Here is a 25251-nt window from a genome sequence, read left to right as displayed (position 1 = left end):
GCAGGTCTCGAACTCCTGGGCTCAAGCTATCCTCCCGTCTCTGCCTCCCTGAGAGCTGGGATTACAGGCGTGAGTCACTGCGCCCGGCCCCAACTGGATTTTTAAAAGAAGCTAGCAAATTAAGAGAATGTATCTATGCTCTTATATTCAATAGGAAGGCAGTTGTTTGCTCTTCCCTAGATTGTAAGAAATAATCCTATAATGTAACCTATATGGTTATATTAGTTGGCAATAATTAAGAACACAAATAAGTACAAGATAAATTAAATGACTAAATGGATAGGTTTAATTGTATGCCATGGCTATACCTAGAGTAGCATTTCTAGCCCAAGACCTTACAAATGTATATTTTACTGAAAAAGTGTTTCTAAATAAGGCCAGCACACATTTTATTCACTGTGACAAGGGAACCTCAAAAATAGATGTCTACTATTGATAGATTAGATGTATTTTCATGTTACTGAAGTCTTGCTGCCCCATGGCATCCTACCCATTGGCTTAATTCCTTTATATCTTTAGGAGGATATAAGAAAATAACTACAACAAAGGGATCACTGTTCAACTTGAGTTGTGAGCCTTTGAGAGTCAGCCTTTGTCAAAGAGAAAAGATATTTCTAAATTACGTATGTTTTTATTAATATATCAAGACCCTTAGCATACGTGACATAGAAATTTACCCTAAATGAGACTGGAGAAAACTCAAGCTTAAACAAAGTCCATGCCACATGGGAAACTGGAAAACACAACCCCTTAAGAACAGGTCTGTAGTTCAGCATGTACATTTGTGCTATGCCAAAATGGCATGGGAGAGTGATAGTACATCAGAGCATAGACAAGGTGAGGTGAATATATGAATGAGTTTAAGCTAACGATCCTGGTTCCTTTGACTTGTGGGTCCTGTTTATGGGGTCCTAGCAGTTTCTTCAGCCTAGCAATAAGAGGCAGGGATACTGGAAGACATGATGGGAACACAAAAATACCATACATACAGCACAGGTACTTCATGAACAGAAGCAAGTGACTGGGACCACTGCTTTCATCTCTGGATGACAGAGAGTGCACCAGAAAGTAAAATGTGATCAATGAAAACTCAGTGGACTCTGGCCCAGACCAAAATAGGTAAACACCTTAAGGCCAAAGCAGCAAAAATCAGAGGTCTCTTTCTCCATCACTACAAAGGTGGCATGTCTCCCTATGCAGAAGGAGCATGAGGTAGGGAAGGAACTCTAGAAGACTGAACATTTACTCCAAAAGACTATTTAAATGAGAGTTCTAGTTTAACGACTCATTTAAAAACTAGACTGGCAGACAAAAATAGTCAACATCAGTTGTTCTGCCTCTCATGGGTTCATCACCCAGCAGTGTGAGAACTCTTGGGAATAATCAGATAGAAAATCAAGGTCCTACATTTTCTTTGCACTTGCAGTTGTGTGGATAAATCTACTTACATGAAAATACAACATATCGATCACATGTTTCAAAGAAGAAAGGAATTCCAAGGAAGCTCGTACTGCAGCCTGGACTTGCTACAGAATCTTCTTTTACTCTAGTCATTATTTGAAACTGGAAGACTTTGTAAATGGTTAAGGTAACATACTCAAATGTGAGATATGCTGCTTCCAAAATTAAAAAAAAAAAGATTACTAACCCCACTAAAATAATCTTTTTCTGTGGCATGTCAGTCAAGGTGCAACAAATTTCTTTTACTTTGGAGGGAATATTATGATATGCTCTAACCTATGGAACTTCCAGAAACTGCACTAAAGTGGTGGGATCCTGAATTTTTGTGCAGTTTATCTTTCATCCCCCAGTTCACAAGGTTCTTAGTAAGGCATCTAAAGTACTTGCTAATTTTCTCACCAGATAACAATCAGCACAATGCCATCAAAGTAATGAATTAGTGATGTTTTGTGAAATGTGAAAATGATCAAATTCTTTTTTTTTTTTTTAAATAGATACGAGGTCTCACTACGTTGCCCAAGTTGGTCTTGAACTCCTGGGCTCAAGAAAACCTCCTACCTCAGCCTCCCAAAGTGCTGGGATTATAGGCACGAGCCACTGTGCCCAGCCAAGATGATCAGGTTCTTGATGAACTGTCATGGCAGAGAGCAGGAGAATTAATACATAGCCCTGAGGTAAGAGGCTGAAGGTATATTATTGGCTCTACCTGATAAAAGCAAACTGCTTCTGGTCGTACTTTTAAATTGGTATTGCATTGTAATTTACCGTTTACATTCTGCCTCTCCCATGAAGCTGTAAGTATCTCAAGGGTAGATGTCATTTTTATTCATGTTTTATTCATTTTTATTTCCATAATCTACATATCTATACATAGAAAGGACACCATAAGTGTTGGTTAAATAAATGAAGTAAATAACTCAGACACTATAACTAAGCAAAAAATGAATTAAGGAAGAAGTCTGTTGATTTCGAGTATAAATGCAGAGTGGGAAATGAGTCCTAGCTGAGCTTCAAGTGGTCTTTGCACCTTCTGAGTAAAGTGTAAATACATTTGCGGCAGACACTCCTCTTTCTCTAATCACAGAGACCAGTTTTGCTCTGATACCATTAGATATCCTTGATCTTAGGTAAAGCAGACTTCTACCCCAGTCCCAGAAAATTCTAATGGGCTCAAATCAGCCAAAGGAATTCAAGTTCACCCTAGTGAGCAAAGGATCAAGTAATAGTCCCAGAGTATGGGCCACAATGATGAAGGGTGACCCAGTTCCGGATTAGGAGGGGAACTGGAGACAATTGTCCTGTTGGCATAAAAGACAGAGCCTGTGAGGAAACTCTTTTGCTCCTGTCCTACCTCCATTACACATGTTTGTGTAAAAACAAAATGTTTCAAGCTCTGTAAGTCATGAGACATCCAACATGTCGATCATGGAAAATCAGAAAGAGAAGAGCCTGGGTCCTGGGTGAAAATGTTGAGCCGCTGCATACAACTGGAAGCTACCTACCTCCAGAATGTTTTCATATGAGATTACATTTCCTTATTGTTTAGGCCAGTCTTATATGGATATTTTGTTTCTTGCAAGGAAAATAATTTTTATGGACTTTTGGCAACAAAACATCATACTTTAATCAGACTCTTAAAGAGACTGCCATTTATATATGTGAAATAAAAGCTCAACTTACCTTGACAAAAGAGTAACGTTCTTCACTGATGCTAATCCATAAAGCAGTTTTTCTTTTTCTTGAGCTAATGAAGTTTTCTGGTATTGCTCAAGAGTGTAGTTCCATGAAATCTCATTGCCAGAGTTCTGCATCCCATACCGATACACCAGGAGCCTGAGATTTACGGGAAGACTAGAAGAAGAAACAGTGTTTCAGAGATTTCAACTACTCTTTTCTCAATTGTGTCTTCTAAACATAAAAATGTGAGTAATCACCTTATGGTCCCATTTAGCCACTGCTCAAATAAAAAGGAAGCATTGTTCAAGGCTTCTCTGTCTCCCACCTTGCACGCAAACCCTAACACAGAGGAACGGAGTAACCTTAAAAACAAACAAACACAAATCCATGGCCTTAAGCACTTTTCAACAAGTCTTAAAACAAAAAACAAATGTTAAATGAATTTTAGTTGTTAAAAAGTGAGAAATAACTTTGTGACATGGTCTCCAGCATCATTCCATCCCAGATAATCTGCAATAGGCTTCACTTGACCTTGGAAGTATTCCTGAAATAAAAGCATTAGGTACAATAAGTAATAATTTACTACGTATCAGTAGTATCCCAATTATTATACTCAGCAGCCCCTGTTATAATCGGTTTTCCTACTAGTTCAGAGGACTTAGCGCTTGTCCTTAAAATAACAATGTATTTAGTTTTTATCACATTGCAATTTTGCCTCAATCCCGAAAATATAAACCATCCTGGACCTTCCTGTAATGTTTTATACAAGTTTGGGCAAGGCCTTTTAACCCCTAGTTCTTAGTTAACATATGTAATAAATAGGAAAACACTCAACATACTTTCTGCACTAAGAAGATTGTTTAAGCATATATGAAAAAATAAAAATAACTGATATTTGTATATTGCTTTAGGTTTTACAAAACACTTTCATATTATTTGATCCTCACTATACCATTACCATAGGCAGGCAAGTGCTGGCATTCCTAACGTACAAAGGAAATTCAGACTCACAAATGTTAAATCATTTGTTCAAGATCTTTCATTTTGTAAATAGAAGAGCTAGAGATTTGAATCCAGAATTTGTTCAAAAATACAAGTGTCCTACTTACGTGCTACAGAAATCATAAAGCAAAGAAACAGTATTTAGAATGACTACTTATAATAAAATCTCAATGTGGAAATATCAGCAGTAAGAATAAGAAGATATAATATTATATTTAAGAAGAAGAATTCATTATAACATAAAGTCCATTTTTAAAAAGATCTAATTAGTATTTATTGTTTAAAATGTTGTATATTTTAAGTAAAATATTAATTATTGTATTCCTTCTAACACTAAAATGCACCTAAGTGGTATGTATGCAGAACCACAAATTCTGATGTACTTCAAACTGAAAAAGAATAGACGGCATAGCTTTGCTTTGATTAGTCAAGTCATTGCACTTTCTTTTGATTCCACCTGGCAAGCAAACATGGTTTATGTCCCCAGGAGCTCCTTCTCTCAGAAAGCATCCTATTCTACTAATGGCTAAACATTTACTTTGGTAAGATACCATAGCATTAACATCACCTCAATCATAGGATATAGCTCTTTATCATCTTCAAACATGCTAATGATGTAGGTTACAGCTGAAATGACTCTCTGCCATGGTAAAAAATTCTCTTCCTTTTTGAGATACATGGTCAAGTTCAAAGCCACCTTATAATCTAGAAGTTGAGCTCTGAGAAAGACAAAAACAAAACAAAACAAAACAAAACCGCACAGTTAATTAAAATCACAGACTTTAGTTTCCATTTAACTGAAAGTTTTGGCGATCAAAGCATTCCATGTTAATGAGGATTCTTCCATTCAACAATCAAGTAATTGCATTTATTGGTTGAAGCCCAATCAAAAAGTTTTGTCCAAAATTATATAGTAGTGCTTTCATACATTCAATACGAGGAAGAAAGGCATTAAAATGTAATTTGAAAAAGCACAAGAAGCAAAATTTCAATAAAACAAAAGGCCATTTGGCTGTACAGTAATATTCATAAATACGAAACTTTTAAACTTCTAGGTTCCCCAAGCAGATATAATGAAGCATATAAATGCACATATAAATGTATTTGGTGAATTATTTACATTTGGCTTATGAAGACAGAAAGCATAACTAACGTATTCATGAATCCCTGAATGCTTAAAACATTCAAATTGAACTTTTATTTCCTTTATTAACATCCTTCTTTCTATCCATTTCCCAGTAATACTCATTAAAACCAAAGGGCCATTTTTTTCCCTTCCTAGAAAATTTTGAAAGATACATTGACATTTCAAAGGTAAAGAATCACTTTCTTTTCCCTTTCAAAAGAATTTTTGAACCTTTTTGAAATCAGCTCGCTTCCCCACCTTCCGCTGTCCTGTTTTTTTTTTTTTTTTTTTTTTTTTTTTTTTTTTTTTTTTTTTAACCCCGTCGTGCATGAAATTACTCTCCTCAGAAACTACTGGTAGCAAGAACCTCTATTTCTGACCCTGCTTCTAGGGAACTCAACTCAAGACTGCTGGCATTCTTACTCAACTTTGGGTCTCAAACTCCATTTAAGTCCATAGGCAAAGAGCAATTCTGAAGGCCAGACTTGGTTGAGACTTTTCTTTGTTCAAAAATATTCTGTTTATATAATGAGAATCCAGCCTGGGGAACTTAAATTATAGAAGTTTACTATATCTTATAGTGTAGAGAGGTTGGAAGTTACAGCTTAAAATTTCCACCAAATAAAATGGAGAAGAGGACAAAGGTCCTATGAGAGCATTCTTGCTCTTCTATATTGGGCTAAGGCACCTAGGAAGGTTGGGGGACTCTTATAGCAGAAGGTTTGTTTTTTGTTTTCCTGAGTGTAATTTGGAAAGACTGCACAGTCCTTCTTAGAGAAGCCTGAGTTAAGTAGTGAAGTATAGTGTCTTGTCAAACATGACTCTCTAGAGGGACAATAAAAATGGTTGAGAGAGGTGCCTGGGTGAGTAAAACTGACCCCATGTGCTTGGGTCCTCCGGCAAGTTTTTCAGGTGGTGTGAAGGGCATAAAAAATTCCCAGCTGTCTAGTCACTCAACTGAACTTGCCAATTAAATTCAGATTTCTGGCTTAAAACAGTCATTTTGTAATTAACTAAATCACCTTTGGATTCTCTTCCCATTCCCCATCTTCTCACTTCCTTTAAGGGAAGTCCATGAGAGGACGGGAAAAGTTGCTTTTAGAGTTCTGTGTTGTTCTCTGGCTATCTCTGCAAACACTTACAAAAATGTTTGTATCTAAGTCCACGATCTTGGCTTGACTGATGTTCACCTGCTGGTTCTTATTTGCTAATGTGGCTGTTACCTTGGATATCCTTGGAGCCAGTGGTCCTTGAAACCTGGCTAAAATTCTGCTTATATCATTAGCCTAGGTGGTCCTTTCAGCGGTTCCCTTTGCCATTCTTCCCTTACCTAATGACTCCTGCCCCACTCACAGGCTTACCAGACAGCAGGCTCTGCTTTCCCTTATGTTATTACCCACCCTCTCCAGGCTGTAGCAAGAAGTGGGCTGAAGACGACAATATCAAGTAATTGCAAAGATAAAACAAAACAAAACAAAACAAAAAACTATTGTAACAAGCAGGGGATGGGGTCGGGGGAAGAATTATTTCTGTGTCTGTTTTGGCAAGGCCCCAAGACTAAGTCTCTTGGCCTATGCTCCAAAGAAAGAAGCAGGACCCCAAAGCAGAACTAACATGGTCAAGAACAGGACTGTGTGACTCTTTGCTGATAGCCCAACACCAGCTTATAAACAAGGTTGAAGAAACTAAGGAGAAACATTTTAGTGGCGGCCTTTCAAAGAGTGCTGTCGGTATACTGAGTACACTCTAAATGCTCTCCCCTCCAAGGGCTAGGGGACCAGATGTTTTTCTGTCTAATTAAGCCTCAGGAGAGAGGTTTCAGTGGAACTGCTCGAAGAGGTTTACCTGTGTCTCCTGGAACTTGGAGGCACAGTGGTTTGGTGTCTGAAACCCTGAGAAACCTAAAAGACAAGAGGCTATTTGGCTGCTGCTCTGGCTTCAGAGTGAAGAGGTGGGACTGCATGGGGTGGCCTGTCTTCCACATATTGTCAGGGCAAAGCATACATGACAACTTCCTATGGATCGGAAATGGGTCAGACGTTTCCACCTGCCCACCTGAAGGAAACTGCAGAAGAAAGACCCTTCTCAATGGAATAAATATGGGTGACAAAATCCCATAAAACACAACACAAGGGAAAAGAATCAGCATTAAACATCAACAAAGTTCAGAGAGGACCAAAAGTAGGCAGCATATCAGGATTTTTCTCCCTCTCACCTACTCTCCCTCCCTGTTCTCTTTGTCTTAACTTTGGAGAAACCAGAGGCAGCACAGTGACTGGGGAGACACAGAAGTTTCAAGCAGAGAAACAAAGAGGAAATCAATCACCCCATTCTCATTGTAGGTGACTGGCCTGAACCTGGCCTAAGGTGGGAGCAGGGAGAAGCTTTAAATGAAGTAGAAAGCTTTGATGATTTTACTTGACTGAGCAAATTATGGAATTGAGAGGGTTTGGATGAACTAGTGGTGATGGGTAAATTTCTTTCCTTGACCAAAAGAGCCATATGTCCAGTCAGGGCAGTAAGAGTACTACCTCTTCAGATCAAGTGGGAAGAGACAGGGGAATGAAAAATACATTTATTTTCAGATGTATCATTTAGTTCTGATTATTAAATATAGTGGTTACTACCTTCCTTTGAATACCTCAGTAGACTTGTGTAAATTCTAATCCTGCCACAGTTGCTCACCTATTTAACTACACATTTCTTCTCTCTTCCACCCCCTCCACCAAAGTTTCATGGTGGTCTTAGCTTAAGTAGTCTTTGAAGCTGTCCTCTTGGCTCTAACCAATGCCGGTTGAATCTGTTTCTCTCCGAGTCCCATTTTCCTCATGTGCTGCAGAACATCACTGAGCCAGGTGATAGTGCAGGTATTTTCTAGCTCTCTTGTGTGATCCTACATATGTTTTGAATTTCAAATTTGTTTCATTTTCTTCCTCTCCACAGCTCTTCACAATTTTATGGGGCTGTGGCCAAGGAGCTGAGCAAACGTGAGGAAATATTTCAGTAGTGTAAGTTATTTGCTTCATACTCAGTTCCTCAGAGAGAGCTGTTCAAGAGGCTTTCACTTCATCTTGTAATAGAAAGGACCTCCCACATTGTGATGCAAATTAAACTGTAGAGATAGTACAGTTCTTTGTAATTTCTAACAGTGAAGAAGCTGAGCTTTGGAACAGGACAATTTAAAAATAGTAACTAAATGATTCTGTTTTAAAATACTTATTGATAATCTTATTTCATCATTTAATTTCCCAGATTCTATTCTACATAGTGCCTGGCACATAATAGGCCCTCAATGTTTATTTATTAAATGAGTGAGTGGTATACTGTAACATAGTGAAAATAATCTATTACATATCCAGGAGGTTAAACTTGGAGATTCACTAGAACATCATATTGTCTATTAGCTACAAAATGAGTATAGATTACAAATTCAGAAGAGCTTTTCTAAATGCATCTTCACTACTAATTAATGGTGGATGCATTTTGGTCATGTAATACAATGTACTGAGTTTCTACATGCCAGACAATCTTTTAAGTGTTTTATGTCCATTATCTCATTTATTCCTCACAGAAGTTTTATAAGGTCATCTCTACTTTGGTGATAAGAAAATTGAGCCAGAGAGAGGTTAAGAGACTCACTTAAGGCTATATGGAACCAGGATTTTAATGGGGTTCAAGAGCCTGTTTTCAAACCCCATAATTCCTTCCCTGAAACATGTCAAGGTTTTCTGACTTTCAATATACTATCTAGGATCTCTATGTAAAATAGTTTCCCCATGCCTTTAGTACTACTATACTATTCTTCCAGCTCTCTATTTAGTCAGTATTTATTTTCAACTATTATTGGCCACATACAGTCAGGAGCTGGGTTTGGGTGCCTACCCTCATGAACCTTCAGTTTGATGGGTGAAATGCACAATTATTAAACAATAACAGTAAAGTATTATGAGGAAATATAGGGTCCCTTAAGAAGGATACCCAATCCAGAGAAAGAGGCCATGGGAGGTTACTGAGGGAAGTGGCTCCTCATTCTTAGTACATTGCTTATATCTAGAATGAGGTCACTGCAAAGCCAGAGAAATAAAACTGGCTGTGTCCCCAGCTTCTGCAAAGTGCCAGGAACTCAATAAATGCTTGTTAAATTACTGGTGTTAGACTATATGAATTAAAAAAAAAAATTAGAGGTACCATGGATACTACTTAGTTCCCCCAATCTACACTTTTTCTTTCTTTTTTTTTTTTTATTATACTTTAAGTTCTAGGGTACATGTGCATAACATGCAGGTTTGTTACATATGTATCCTTGTGCCATGTTGGTGTGCTGCACCCATCAACTCGTCAGCACCCATCAATTCATCATTTATATCATGTATAACTCCCAATGCAATCCCTCCCCCCTCCCCCCTCCCCATGATAGGCCCCATTGTGTGATGTTCCCCTTCCCGAGTCCAAGTGATCTCATTGTTCAGTTCCCACCTATGAGTGAGAACATGCGGTGTTTGGTTTTCTGTTCTTGTGATAGTTTGCTAAGAATGATGGTTTCCAGCTGCATCCATGTCCCTACAAAGGATGCAAACTCATCCTTTTTTATGGCTGCATAGTATTCCATGGTGTATATGTGCCACATTTTCTTAATCCAGTCTGTCACAGATGGACATTTGGGTTGATTCCAAGTCCTCCCAATCTACACTTTTTCTAAAGAGCAGATTACCTTCAGACTATGAGAAAAAGAGTCAAATTTTCCAAATTGTCCCCTAATTCTGATCAATTCTAAAGCACCATAGCTCATTCTTCTTACCCCAGTGACCTGAATAAGATTTGACAATTCCAACCATAAAATCTTACACGGGGCTTGGGCTCACAGAACTGAATTAACAAAACACGTTGTTTGTCTTTTTATTTTTTTTATTTTTTTTATTTTTTTGAGACGGAGTCTCGCTCTGCCGCCCAGGCTGGAGTGCAGTGGCCGGATCCCAGCTCACTGCAAGCTCCGCCTCCCGGGTTTACGCCATTCTCCTGCCTCAGCCTCCCGAGTAGCTGGGACTACAGGCGCCCGCCACCTCGCCCGGCTAGTTTTTTGTATTTTTTAGTAGAGACGGGGTTTCACCGTGTTAGTCAGGATGGTCTCGATCTCCTGACCTCGTGATCCACCCGTCTTGGCCTCCCAAAGTGCTGGGATTACAGGCTTGAGCCACTGCGTCCGGCCGTTTGTCTTTTTATTAAATCAAATTATGAAGGTACACTTTCGATCATTTGCAAATGTCACTCCTAATTAGCTCAAGGATCCTGATACAGACAAACCATACTCAAAGTCAATAGGTTAGGTAAGTTTTTGTGTATACCGTAAGGGCTAATGTCAGTATTTTGACTATTAGGCTCATGTGAACTTTTGAAAAGAGAGTTAAGGAAAACAATAATGTTTTAAATAGTGGCTTTGGATATTTTAAGCTAAAATTGATTAATACTGCAATGTTTAATTCATTTTTAAAAGATTTATGACAAAACCCACAGTATTTTAGGTAATTTAGTCTCATTCTGAAACGCACCTTGCCAAGGCAAAAGCATCATCAATAAGACTTGCACGATCTGCTGAAGAAAATGTCTGGGAAGAGGGAGAAAGAGAGACAAAAAACACAATTCTTAAGGCAAAGCATGTTGAAAAAAATTAATATCATTAAGATGCTGTTCTTAGAACAAAAATAAAACAGTTTCCAACCATTGCTGTCTCTTACCTTGTGGTTCAAGGAGAGCTCTGCAGCTATCAAGTCCCAAGTTGCTACTTCATAATTTACACGATAAAACCCAATATGATCTGGGTTTATTTTGAGAAAAGCATTTCCACTAGGATTAGAAGAGTTCAAAGTGATTCCTGTGGTAGTAAATAAACACTAATGAGCAACATGTTTGCATGCACTGTAAACACAGGGAAATTAGACCCAGAGGGCAAAAAGAAAATAAAAGAAATATTAGCTCAAGGAGGCTGGTTTGATTTGGATCCAAAACCCAAAGCCTAATTTTTACTTAGTTGCCTAACTTTAGAATGTCACTATAATGAGAGAGCTAAAAAAGAAATAAGTAATATAAACAATTATACTGTAATTTGTGATGGATAGTTTTTACTGGCAGAAGTTTGCCAAATGGGTAAAATAATTTTGTGCTGGTCAATCCATCAATATAAGAAAACAATGCCTCAAGACAGAGAAGTCCATGCCTTCAGGGGTAGACCATAGATCCCTAATCATAACGGACTAATTATATAAAGAATATTCACTGGGGCAGCCTGGGGAAGGGATAAAAATGTAACACTCAAAATAATACCTTGTTTATTAAAATCAATATTGAAGTTGATGGAAGTGGCTATTGCTAAGCAGGATAATACATTGATAATCAGCAACACTTTAAAAATGTTACTGTATCAAGAAGACCTGCAATAGAATTGAGATCTGAATGAAACACTCTTGATTTTGTAATCGACTTCATACCTGTCTTTCCAATTTATCTATCTTTGTAAAGCCGTCTACTGCCTATTTCAGTTGGTTACAACAATACTTTTCCATCAACCGATTCATCAAATTAGCATTCTTTCTAAAACAATATCCATTATATGTCAGGCTCTGTTGTATAGATTTTAGAAGCCCAATGCTGAAGGAGCAGAGACTTATGTTTTAGGTAAAAGATATGTACTTAAAATAATAGCTATGCTTTGATATAACCATGTTTGTTAGCATTACTCCTATACTTTTCAATTCATACATCATACACTCTTTTGTTTACATGGACAATATACAATTTAAATAATGCTATAGGAACACAGTAGAGTTGAGAAGTTTCAAATATTTTAAGGTACCAACAATGTAGGTTGTGATATTGGAAAATAGGAGGTGATGCCGGAAATAAAAGTCAGGCCTCCAGTATGAAGAGTCACATGCCATGTTAAGAATCCATCTTATGAGAAGAGAAAAGAGTTTTAAGCAGAAAAGTAGCATGCTCAAGGCTATTTTCTGGAAAGCTAATTTCAATAGTGGTATGGGAGATATTTTGGAGGCGATTCTAGAGACAAGAAGACTAATTTAGAGTCCACTGTAGTCATGTAGGACAATAGAGGATGAGGGCTTACACTAATGTGGAGATGATGAAACTAGAAAGAAGTTGATTTATTCAAGAGACATATCACAGGTAAAATCAATGAAATCCTTTTTCTGACTTGATGTGGACAGTCGGAGGAGGGGAAAATGGATTGTACAACTGGATGAATAATGGTTTTGCCAGTAGAGAATAGAGGAAGGTGAGTCAGTTTGGGAGGAAATATGATTTAAATTTTGGAAGTGTTTGCAAGGTCTGGAAGATATCCAGGACATGGTAGTTTTTCATAATATATGAATAAGCTCTCCAACAAGACAATAAGTTTCTTTAGGAACTTTTGGAGTAGGTATTTGATAGATTATAAACCCTTACCTCACTCATGTAGAATTTCTCTTTCTTCGTCATCCTCCCATGGACAAGTTGTTGAAAGGAAGCTAATCTTTTGGCATCTGTACACTTTGAATGTTTGTATCAGAAGGAGAGTTGCTTGCTAAGCATAAAGCCATATGTTACAGGAGAAAGAGCGTGAACTTTTGAGTCTGACAGACCTAGGATAAAATCCTTGCTCTGTGACTTACTAGCTGTGTGACCTTGGCCTGATCACTTGACCCCTCTGTGTCCCAGTTCACCCCAAGGAAGACAGGGAGAAAAATCCCTCACAGGGCTGTTGTGAAGATTAAATAAGATAACATAGGTGAAGTGTTGGTCACATAGTTATGTGTTACGTATCCAACAGATGGTAGCTATCCCCGTTATAATGAAAGGGGATATGCTGCCAGTTCTATAAATAGCGAAGCAAATATAAATAACATTGAGAAGTTCCTGGCAATCCATCTAAATACTGCCATATTTTAGTGTGCTTTATATGTACCTAGTTAAGCCTGTCTAGAGTTACTGTGATTTTTCTCACTTTATAGATGAGGAAGCTGAGATCCAGGAAGTCAGTAGTTAAGGACTTTCCAAGTTCATGCTACTTTTGGAACACTTGTCAACAGCAAAATACTGTTCAGTTGTTTAGTTACATAATGAGTAGAACTAAAATACTCTAGTAAGATTAAAATACAGGACTAATATACTGTATGTTTCCTTCTGTTACTCCATTTACTATTTTTTTTCTGATTATAACAACAGTATGTATTCTTTATGGAGCACTTGGAAAATGCAAAAAAAGTATAAAGAAGAATATAAAAATTACCCACCACAGTTAACATGTTTTTACCTGTTGTATGTGTGTGTGTATCTTCTATATGCACCCACGCACAAACACACAACAAACATAATGGGACCCTACGCTTTTTATTATTAGTAATCCTTTTTCATTTGAAATTATATTTTAAACACCTTGCAATTTCATTTTATATATTTGGAAATCTAAGCTTAATGGATATATAATGCTGTATCAACTTAAAAATTGTTTTATTCTGTTTCTTAATAGTTCTATCTATGCCAAAAAGTATTGAATGAATTATTTCTGAGTAGGAGCTCTTTCTAGAAAATTCTTACTTTTTTCTTTCATTATTTGCCTAGATGATAGAGAAAAGTGATCATTACCTTTTCAAAATTTCATCCAGAGCCTCTTTAATTTCAATCCTGATAGATTTCAGTAACAGAGCACAGGTAACAGTTCTTTAATGTTACTATCTGTTATAAATAATTGTAACAAATTTTAGACAAGTAGACAGTTTATGATAGCCTGAGATTCCTAGAGAAAAAAAACATTTTCTTAGGTGATATAAATGCTGTGTTGCACTAATCCTTTAAGTGAATTATTTTTCAATGTAAAATTACAGAGTTTACCTCTTATTAAATTTTGTGTATCACTTGATAGTAAAACAACTGAGACTGGGCACAGTGACTCACACCTGTAATCCCAGTACTTTGGGAGGCCAAGATAGGAGGACTGCTTGAGACCAGTTTGAGACCAGCCTGGTCAACATAGCAAGACCCCCATCTCAATTTACTTAAAAAAACAAAAAACAACTGAAAGATACGAGTAGTACTTTTTAACTAATGACATGCAAAATATACTTGAAGACCTAAAAGTGTCAAGTAGAATGCATTATTAGACTTTGGGGTCATAGAAGAAAACTTTAATTTCTGAAACTAAAGCTAACATGATCCATAATAAAATGGATCGGTTATCCATTTGTGGTAATGCTTTCAACAAATTACCCATTCAAGAAAGTATTAGTGATTGTTTTAGTAATAATTACAGGGTCTATTCTAAATCTCAGCAAGTGGCCTAGAGAATCTGCCTGCAAAGAAAAGTATACAAGCATACCTTACTTTATTGCCCTAGACAGAAGTCACTTTATTGCACTTTGCAGATACTGCATTTTTTACAAATTGAAGGTTTGTAGCAAAGCCAGTCTATCAGTGCCATTTTCCCAACATCGTGTGCTCACTTCATGTCTCTAGGTTACATTTTGATAATTCTTGCAATATTTCAAAATTTTCATTATTATAATATCTGTTAGGATGATCTGTGATCAGAGATTTTTGATGTTACTATTGTAATTGTTTTGGGGAGCCATGAACCACACCCACATAAGGTGAGAACTTAATCGGTAAGTGTTGTGTGTGTTCTGACTGCTCCGCCAGCTGACCATTCCCCTGTCTCTCTTTCTCTTTCTCTTTTTCTCTCTCTCCTCCCCGCGCTTGGGCCTCCCTATTCTTTTAGACACAACCATGTCAATATTAGGCCAGTCAATAACCCTTCAATGGTCCCAAGTGTTCAGATGAAAGTAAGAGTTAAACATCTCTCACTTTAAATTAAAATATAGAAATGATTAAGCTTAGTGAGGTAAGTATGTCAAAAGCTGAGACAGGCTGAAAGCCAGGCCTCTTGTTCCACACAGTTAGCCAAGTTCTAAACATAAAGAAAAACTCCTTGAAGGAAATTAAAAGTGCTACTCCAGTGAGCACATGAATGATAAGAAAGAGAAACATCTGTATTGCTGATATGGAGAAAGTTCTAGCTCTCCGGATAGATGGTCAAACTAACTACAACATTCCCTTAATCCAAAGCCTAATTCAGAGAAATGCCCTAACTCTCTTCAATTCTATGAAGCCTGAGAGAGGTGAGGAAGCTACAGCAGAAAAGTTGGAAGCTAGCAAAGGTTGGTTCTTGAGGTTTAAGGAAAGAAGTTTTCTCCAAACGTAAAAGTTCAAGGTGAAGCAGCAAGTGCTGATATAGAAGTTAAAGCAAGTTAATAAGAAGATCTAACTAAGATCATTTTGAATGCAGCTACACTAAAAAACATTTTCAGTGTAGATGAAATAGCTTTATATTAGAAGAAGATGTCATTAAGGACTTTCACAGTTAGAGAGAAGTCAATGCCTGGCTTTAAAGCTTCAAAGGACAGGTTGACTCTCTCATTAGGGGTGGATGCAGCTGGCAACTTTAAATTAAAGCCAATACTCATTTACCATTCCAAAAATCTTAAGGCCCTTAAGAATCATGCTAAATCTCCTCTGCATGCGCTCTATAAATGGAACAACAAAGGCCAGATGACAGCACATCTGTTAATAGAATGGGTTACTGAATATTTTATGCCCATTGTTGAGACCTACTGCTCACCAAAAAAGTTTCCTTTCAAAATAGTACTGCTTATTGACAATGTGCCTGGTCCTCCATGAGCTCTTATGGAAATGTATAAGCAGATTAATGTTTTCACAGCTGCTAACACAATATCTATTCTGAAGCCCACGGATCAAGGAGTGACTTTGACTTTCAAGTCTTGTTATTTAAGAAATACATTTTGTAAGGCAATAGCTACCATAGATAGTGATTCCTTTGATGGATCTGGACAAGGTACATTAGAAACCTTCTGGAAAGCATTCACCATTCTAGAAGCCATTAAGAACATTCATGATTCATAAAAGGAGGTCAAAATATCAACATTAACAGAAGTTTGGAAGAAGTTGATTGCAACCGTCATGAATGACTTTGAGGTGTTCAAGACCTATATGGAGGACATAACTGCAGATGTGGTGAAAATAGCAAGAGAGCTAGAATTAGAAGTGAACCCTGAAGATGTCTCTGAATTGCTGCTATCTCATGATAAAACTTGAATAGGTGAGGAGTTGCTTCTCTGGGGTGAGCAAAAAAAGCGGTTTCTTGAAATGGAATCTACTCCTAGTGAAGATGCCATGAGCATCTTGAACTGACAACAAAGGATTAAAAATATTCCATAAACTTAATTGAGAAAGCAGCACGAGGGTTTGGGAGAAGTTCTACTGTGCGTAAAATTCTATTAAACAGCATCACATGCTTCAAAGGAACCTTTTGTGAAAGGAAGGGTCAATTAATGCAGCAAACTTCAGTGTTGTCTTATTTTAAGAAATTGCCACAGCCACCCAAGTCGTTAGCAATCACCACCCTAATTAGCAAGCAGCCATCAACACTGAGGCAAGACCCTCTATCAGTAAAAAAGATTACAACTGGCTGAAGGCTCAGATGATTGTTAGCATTTTTAGGAATAAATTACTTTAGTTAACATATATACTTTTTTACACATAAGGCAATTGCATACTTAGTAGACTGCAGTATAGTGTAAACATAACTTGTATATGCACTGGGAAACCAAAACACTTGTGTAACTCACTTAATTGTGATATTTGCTTTATTGCAGTGGCTTGGCACCAAAAACTGCAGTATCTCTCAGCTATGCCTGTGGCTTTAATATGTAATATGCAAGGAATAGGAAACTGGAAAAATGCAAGTCAATTACCATGAGGAAAGATTACAATTAGCAGTAATTTTGGTAGTTGAAAAAAAAATAACTGCAAAGGAGAGGTGGGTAGTGAAGATCTGTCAACGTGTCTCCAATGTGCACAGGGAAACAGGTGCCAAATTGAGTTGGAACATGTGTTTCAGGCTATTTGACAAGTCTGGGCTTACAGAAAACAGTGTATGTGACAGAAGCCTGTTAGTTGTTTACCACACAGTTCCCTTTTCTTCCTGGGTACAGAGCTGGACTCTGTTAGCCTTCCTTGCAGGACATGATTGAGAACTGGCTATAAAATGTGGGCAGAAGTAACAGATGCACTTCGAGGCCTGATTCCTTCATTATCTTCCCCTGTCTTTGGGCTAGATGCAAAAGATTCAGTGAGGGATTTCCAGATGCAGGGGATGGTAAAGCCATAAGAAAGAAGAAGACAGGATTTTCAAGTCATTATTTGGTGGAGAGCCACCTAGAAGAGATGACAGTCCGGAATATCTCATTTAGACTGTTGCATGAACAAGAAACTTTTATTGCACCAAGCCACTACTGATTGTCTCTAAAGTGCAATAATTAGACTCACCTGTCTAATGCAATATATCACACTATCACAATTTAAAGACCTCTGTAAAATAATTAATCTACCTTAACTCTCCCTTAATTCTTTTTTTTTTTTTTTTTTTTTTTTTTTGAGACAGAGTTTTGCTCTTGTTGCCCAGGCTGGAGTGCAATGGCACAATCTCAGCTCACTGCAACCTCTGCCTCCCAGGTTCAAGCCATTCTCCTGCCTCCGCCTTGCGAGTAGCTGGGATTACAGGCATGTGTCGCCATGCTTGGCTAATTTTGTATTTTTTTAGTAGAGACCGTGTTTCTCCATGGTCAGGCTGGTCTTGAACTCCCGACCTCAGGTGATCCACCTGCCTTGACCTCACAAAGTGTTGGGATTACAGGGGTGAGCCACCGCACTTGGCCCCTTAATTCTTACTTAGTAACTTTCTTCCGGGAAAGAGATACCTAATTAGGTATGAGACATGAGTATTTGGATTCACTAACAAATATATTTTAACTGTGTAAATTAACAAATTAGCATTCTTAATCTCTTGTATGTTTGGTTCAGATGAGTAAATCTTCCAAGACTTGGTTGACCACGGCTGAACTGACAAATTGAGTTTCTAAACCAGCAAAACCGAACCCATAATCATCCAATCAAAGCTTGCACATTCTATGAGGCTTAGCTTGAAAAAATGAAGAAAGTGCTTCCCTCTTTGTCATCAAATACAAAAATATATGCCCATAATTATTTTGGTATTAAATATTTATATATAACTGTCATAGATGTTTAGTAAATCTATTTCTATCATAGAAACTGGACAGTCTGGATAGTCCAAACCATCCAGGGGACACCCTCAAATCTGGAAGTAAGAGTCGTGAAAACAGCTATTACAGAGTCTACACCACCTGCTAGACCTTAGACCTCGCCCAGATCCTATGCACTTAGAAATGTCTCTTTTAAAATACTATGTTTTAGCAAGATTGGTTACCTGATACGATATAACAACCTTCAATCCTTCTAAATGTTAGAAAGCAGTAAATTAAATACAAAAAGGTGGTAGGCTACTAAATGTAGATGCATTGACAATAGCCAAAATAGCAGCTGACACTAAAAGACAGAGACATAACTAAAATACATGCAGTTAACCTCTAAAAGTACAACTGTCTGGGGCAAACAACCCTTCATTAAACTAGGACTTTCTGAACTCTTAGAATGTACATAGCATCTTGTTGATAATAGGGTGGACAGGAGACAAGAAATATGTGTAGTTTGTGTCATCAAGAAGCTTATAATTTAGTTGAGAAAAAAAAGAGAGAGGCCAGGTGCGGTGGCTCATGCCTATAATCCCAGCACTTTGGGAGACTGAGGCAGATGGATCACCTGAGGTCTGGAGTTCAAGACCAGCCTGGCCAAAACTGTGAAACCCCATCTTTACTAAAAATACAAAAAATTAGCCGGCCGTGGTGGTGGGCACCTGTAATCCCACTTACATGGGAGGTTGAGGCAGGAGAATCACTTGAACCCAGGGGGCAGAGGTTGCAGTGAGCTGAGATCGTACCACTGCACTCCAGCCTGGGCAACAAGTGCAAAACTCTGTCAAAAAATGAGAGAAGAAAGGAAAGAAAGAGAGAGAGAGAAGAAAAGAAAGAAAGAAAAAGAAAGGAAGGAAGGAAGGAAGGAAGGAAGGAAGGAAGGAAGGGAAAGGAAGGAAGGAAAGAAAGAAAGAAAGAAAGAAAGAAAGAAAGAAAGAAAGAAAGAAAGAGAGAAAAGAGAGAGCATATGAAGCTTAATAAATGATTTTGTTTAAGATATAAAGTAATAATACTAGGAATAAGGATGGATGAAACTGACAGGATAAAATATACTATATTTTATGACAAGAGATGATGACAGGAGAGATTATTCAGGGTAACTGGAGTAGCCAGAAAAGGTTTTGTGATAGAGGTTCTCTTCTTTTGTTAGAAATTATGAGTTTAGTTGTTGTTTTAATGCCTAAAATAGCACGTACAATAGAAATGTAAATAAAAGACCTTGGGGAGAGTCCCACTATTGCCTGAAGAATTTCTAACTAATGAATCATCAAAGAAACCAAGAGGAGGGAGGTAGGACTGGTAACATGAGCTGGTTGCCCATTTAGTACACTCAGGACATGTTCGTCATCCGTGCTCTAAGCTGAGAGCTGAAGATGTCCTCAAACAGGAAACAGGAACTTATTGTACAGCCTAAAAATGGAGCAGGCACTTTGAAGTAGAAAAAGACCTCTAGTTTCCTTCTGGCTCAGTGACCAGACATGATGACTATCAGCCTCTTCATTTATTTGTTATTCATTCATGTATTCGATAAACAATTATTAGATGCCTGCTATAGATCCAGAACAACAACAATAACAAACAAGCTCCATTTCCTCAAAGAATATTCTGTGGGGAAGGGAGACCTATATAGGTCAATAGTTAGAACAAAAAAGTGTGTGAAATGTATTGACAAAGGAATATGAAGGAGTGTGAGAACTCCCTGCTCTTTCACTTTCACAGTTATGCTTCTGTCCAGAGCACACGTCTCCTCTACATTCAGTCAATTCTATCACCCATTTATAGTCTGTCTTTAGCCTCTGAACTCTAAGCATTTTTTAGGAATGCTTCCTGAATCCCCAAACCTGGGCTGATGCTTCTATGAGTGCTTTTGGTGATCTGCATTGCCACAGAGGCACTTAGGACACAGCATTACATCTGCCTGCAAACCCATCCCTAGACAATCACCTATGCAAGGGTTAGGATTGCTCTTTTTTTTTTTTTTTTTTTTTTTTTTTTGCCCCAGCACTACACCCATGGTTTCTCTGTTCTTGGCATGTAAGCAATACATGCTTGAAAGAATTAATTTAGTAATTAAGGATGAAATTTATTATTCCAAATATTCTAAGAAGTACATAACACGTATTAGAACAATGTCTATTGTGAACTCTTGAAATGCATTTTACAAAGCACTTGAGTAAGTTTTAGTTATCTGGAAAATTCACTTGTATGGAAACTTCATTCCATGGAAGTGCTGGGTGAACTGGACTAGGGTAGATGAATTATTCACGCTTTCAAACTTGTACACAGTAAATCAAACAGCTGCCGTGATATTCTTCCAATCCTCAATTAACTATGGTGACCAATGGGGAAAATATCTAGTAATAGTTAAACCAAATCCACTGAAAACCTTCCAGTGGAATTCTAACCTTCTTATTATGCCTTTTGTCAGTGCTGTTACGCATTGTTAAAAATGTCTTCTTTTTTTTTTTTTCCTGTCTTCTCCCTTTTCCTTCGGCAAATGTCCTTATGAATAGAAAATGGTTAGAAGACCACAAAGATAGAGCCTGGCACTCAAACACAGCATAAAATATGAAGACAAAGTGGCATTGATCTGGGAATTCTGGAAAAATTTAGAAATTTTTTTGACCACGATATTACAATAATTATTAACATAAATAAGCAAGAGAACGGTTTGCTGTAATAGCGATCCCTGTGCAGAAGGGCTCCAGGAGGAGTTTCACCTCTACAATGACAAAGCTGGTAGTTTGTAGTAATAGTAAAAAATTACAAAAACAGTTAACAATAAACGTTTTCTTAAAAGGCCCAAAAGTGGAAAAAACACGCTGGATCCACAGAAAAACTTATACACAAATGTTTATAGCAGCATTATTCATAACAGAGAAAAGGTGGAAATGATCCAAATATCTATCAACTGAAAAACAGATAAACAAATGGTGGTATATCCGTATGATGGGATATGATTTGGCAATAAAAAGGAACGAAGTAGTGATACATGCTATATCATGGATGAGCCTTGAAATCATTATGCTAATTGAAAAGTCACAAAATACTGCATATACACTTTTCTTTATGTGAAATGACCAGAAGAGACAAATCTGTAGAGGTAGAGAATACATTAGTGGTTGCCTAGGGCTGGACATATGGGAGGCTGCAGGCATGATAGCTTAAAGGGTATGGGGTTTCTAAAACTAACTGTGGTGATGATTACACATCTGTGAATATACTAAAAACCACTGGATTGTACACTTCAAATGGGTGAATTTTATGATATGTGGATTATATCTCAGTAAAGCTGTTCTTAAAGGCAATCTACTGGAAACAGTAAAAATGTATTGGCCAGGAGAAATCATACCTCATTAATATTTTAAAATATTTTACAGGAACAATGAGGCATATGTAAATAAAGAATGAGTGATCTACTTTTATCCTCAAGAAGACCCAGGAGAAAGTCCATACCAAATGCTATTCTGAAATCAAGTCCTCATGAAATGAGGCCAAGATGAGTCTGGTTTGTCTTAGAAAAGAAATAGTTTTGAAACACCAAAACAAGTACAATGGAAAAATATAAAAAGAACGATTCTTCTGAGATTGCTGCTAAAGCTTGCCTTATCTATTATTTTTTCCATCAGTCTGGAATTTTGTGATAAGGTCTACTTGTTTTATATAACTCTAACATTTTCAAGTAAGGAAAAAATAAATCAATGCAGATAGAACACAAATATGTTTCCAAAAAATGGTCTAATTTAATGGGAGCATTAAAAGAAAATCCTCAGGCTTGTCATATAACAGTTTAAGAAATTAAATGGCTTATTTATCTGATAAAAAGAAAAAACAAAAAGGAAGGAAGGAAGGAAGGAAGGAAGGAAGGAAGCTCACACATTGATCTTCCAATGGCTGGGCATGTGACCCTTCTCCTTTGGATATGGGTATTTATGATAAATCAGTCAGTCATGATAAATCATTGAAAAGAATATCTCAAGATAGAACAGTTCTCATTGTAGATGATGATTTGGAATCATCAATAAATTATTTAAGAGATCATTCAGCTGAAGTTTACAAAGTTCCAGCTTTATTGTTGCATCTTTATACTTATATTAGTTTAATGTGGTACATCAATTCAAAGAAGAAATAAATCAATTAATAATATTTACCTTCTTTTCTGATCTATTAAATAACACACTCCTTGTTATATTATCTTCAGTCCATTTAACTGGAATGTTCCATGTATAACTAAAATTTTTTAAAAAAGAAAAATTTAACTTTTATTACTAAAGATAAAATTTCAAGAGTAAAATCACTAAAAGCAGTAACAAGTGTATTTTCTGTTAAGTGATTATCTAGTCCATACTATACAATTAATGTAGCTAATACAACATTTTAGGGATGAAGATAAGCTGTATAACTGTTTTCAATTTCTATAAATCTGTAAAATTTAGAAATTGCATCAAAAATTAGCTAAGCATGAAAAAGATTATTTCAATAAAATGTTTTGGCATTTTAGAATAAAGATATTGCATAACTTGCACAAATATAGCACATCTTATTATAATATTGAACATTCACACACATACTTGCACACAGTCTAATATGCTACCATTTCCATCAAGGAACACAAAACATTTTTAGAAATTAGAAGACAAATAGTAAACTCTGTAAAGGAAATAACACATTTTAGAAAGTATGCTGAAATTCTACCACCACCATCATCCCCTAAAGCCTCTCACACTCTCCCCTAAATATCCCCTATTTAGAACTAGAACTGATGTGCTCAAGGGAAGAATCATCAGGTAAGCACGTTTCAGGAGTTTTCAGTGCTTCTCTTTAGCTACTTAATATTTTCTTGCAGAGTGGGTATGTGGGAGCTAACTTTGTATTTTGATATATATACTTAACAGTTTTGTCTTGAAATCTCATTTTTTTTGGATGGTTTGTTCTTATATCATCTCATATCAGAAAATGCAGATCTGGAGAGAAGGTGAATCTACGTACCATTGGCTGGTTTAGGTTTCAACTCAAAGTTGGTTTATCTGACAGATTAAATTTCCTAACAGAGAATTAGGGTTAACATTTCACCTTTTCAAGATATAACAAAATTTATGTCGTTCAAGGAGAATATATTTTGCTATATACCTGAAAGAAGTAATCCCTTGTTTTTTTTTTTTTTTTAAATCAGCTTCTTTGGAGCATTTTATTGCAGTGGAATGTTTTTGGCTATACGTTTCATAAAACCAACACATAAATTGCTTCTTGGGCCTTATAGTGGACACTGTTGGTGCTTCCCCCTTATGTCCTTAGACCCTTTTCTCTCTCTCTCTCTCTTTTTTTTTTTTTTTTGAGATGGAGTTTTATTCTTGTTGCAATGGAACGGACTCGGCTCACTGCAACCTCCGCCTACCAGGTTCAAGTGATTCTCCTGCCTCAGCCTCCCAAGTAGCTGGGATTACAGGCACCTGCCACCACACCCAGCCAATTTTTTTTGCATTTTTAGTAGAAATGGGGTTTCACTATGTTGGCCAGGCTGGTTTCAAACTCCTGACCTCAGGTGATCCACCTGCTTCGGCCTCCCAAAGTGCTGGGATTACAGGCATAAGCCACTGTGCCCAGCCCCCTTTGTCATTTTTGTACACCCTGGATGCCAGTGTGCTTCCTCTGCCAACAATCAATACCTGGGTCTCTCTGACAGAGGGCTGCCTTCCAGCTACCTGAGCAAGGAAAGCTAAAAGTTCCTGGGAATTTACATCCTTCTGGATGTGGTCCTTAGCAATGACTGACAGGTGTGAGAATGTTTCCTGCCCCATCCATCAGGAGCACTCTGAAGTATGATCTGCACTGGCTCTAGGACTTTCCTGCAGGACTGAGTCAAAGTTACCCTCTTCAGAACCTGCTTCATACAGCACCTTTGCTGGGCTTCCTTTCCTTCTCTATCCACTGCCTGCTTCTCTATCTTCCTTTCCTTCTCTATCCACTGCCTGCTCCCCCACTGATCTTTCCTGGAAACACTTCCTAACAAGTCACTTTCATGCACACGATCATTTCAGGGTCTGCTTCTAGGAACATCAAACTAAGAGCCCTTGCAGCTTCTCAGAAGACCGACAAAGAACATTGCTGAAACACCACATATTACTTATATATCTCACTTTCACTGCTCTGCTGAATTGGTGCTGCCATGTAAACTAACATTTTATGCTTCCTCTTCTTTCCCCAATACCAATCAGACTGAAACAACACAGCAGGCAGTGTCTGGATGACCTAGACCCACAGTTAAGATTTCCTATTTTGACTGTCCTCTCTAAAACATGGTCTCTGGGACTACACCATGCCTCAAAAGGGCAGAAGATATTCTAAGGTCATGTACAAAAATACTGCTCTGAGGTCTTTAAGAGTATCATAAGATAGAAATGATAGAAAGTTGAAGCTATACAATTTTATAGTTTTAGAATCACATAATCTACTGTAATCTAAGCTGAGTAAAATGACAGACTTGAGAGTATAAAACGTGAAGAAATGGAAATTACATAAATGAAATGATTGAGTTTTCTTCATATTGGCTAAAATTCAGGAGTATCAGAATTCATTTTTATAGACATAGTTCACTATCTAACCATGTAAGAAGTTCTAGCAGTATGAAATATGGCCACTCTAATTTTCTCTAAGGAAACTGACTTTGCACCGAGGTGACACACTTACTCCCATTCCCTCTGCCTGTTTACACAGAGTGGACTATCAAAGGCACGTATGCTTTCCTGAGAGAGACATCCTGGGATGGAGATGTGAAACTGGCTCATTTCTTTTTTTTTTTTTTTTTTTTTTTTT

General features: G+C 37.3%; 1 protein-coding gene across 1 annotated transcript in view; it reads right to left on the bottom strand.

Moving 5' to 3' along the window:
• Nucleotides 1-25251, bottom strand: part of ENPEP (glutamyl aminopeptidase) — an 88852-nt gene that overhangs the window by 10065 nt on the left and 53536 nt on the right. The window contains 8 exon segments of the mRNA XM_017890419.1: nucleotides 3142-3312; nucleotides 3396-3500; nucleotides 3609-3682; nucleotides 4709-4859; nucleotides 10813-10868; nucleotides 10999-11135; nucleotide 22346; nucleotides 22590-22668. Coding sequence (XP_017745908.1) covers nucleotides 3142-3312; nucleotides 3396-3500; nucleotides 3609-3682; nucleotides 4709-4859; nucleotides 10813-10868; nucleotides 10999-11135; nucleotide 22346; nucleotides 22590-22668 — 774 coding nt within the window.

This window comes from Rhinopithecus bieti, unplaced genomic scaffold (assembly GCF_001698545.2).
Source record: "Rhinopithecus bieti isolate Rb0 unplaced genomic scaffold, ASM169854v2 scaffold_19840, whole genome shotgun sequence".
Classification (NCBI taxonomy): domain Eukaryota; kingdom Metazoa; phylum Chordata; class Mammalia; order Primates; family Cercopithecidae; genus Rhinopithecus; species Rhinopithecus bieti.
Note: the sequence above shows the minus strand (reverse complement) of the source record. Positions and strands in the feature narration are given on the sequence as shown.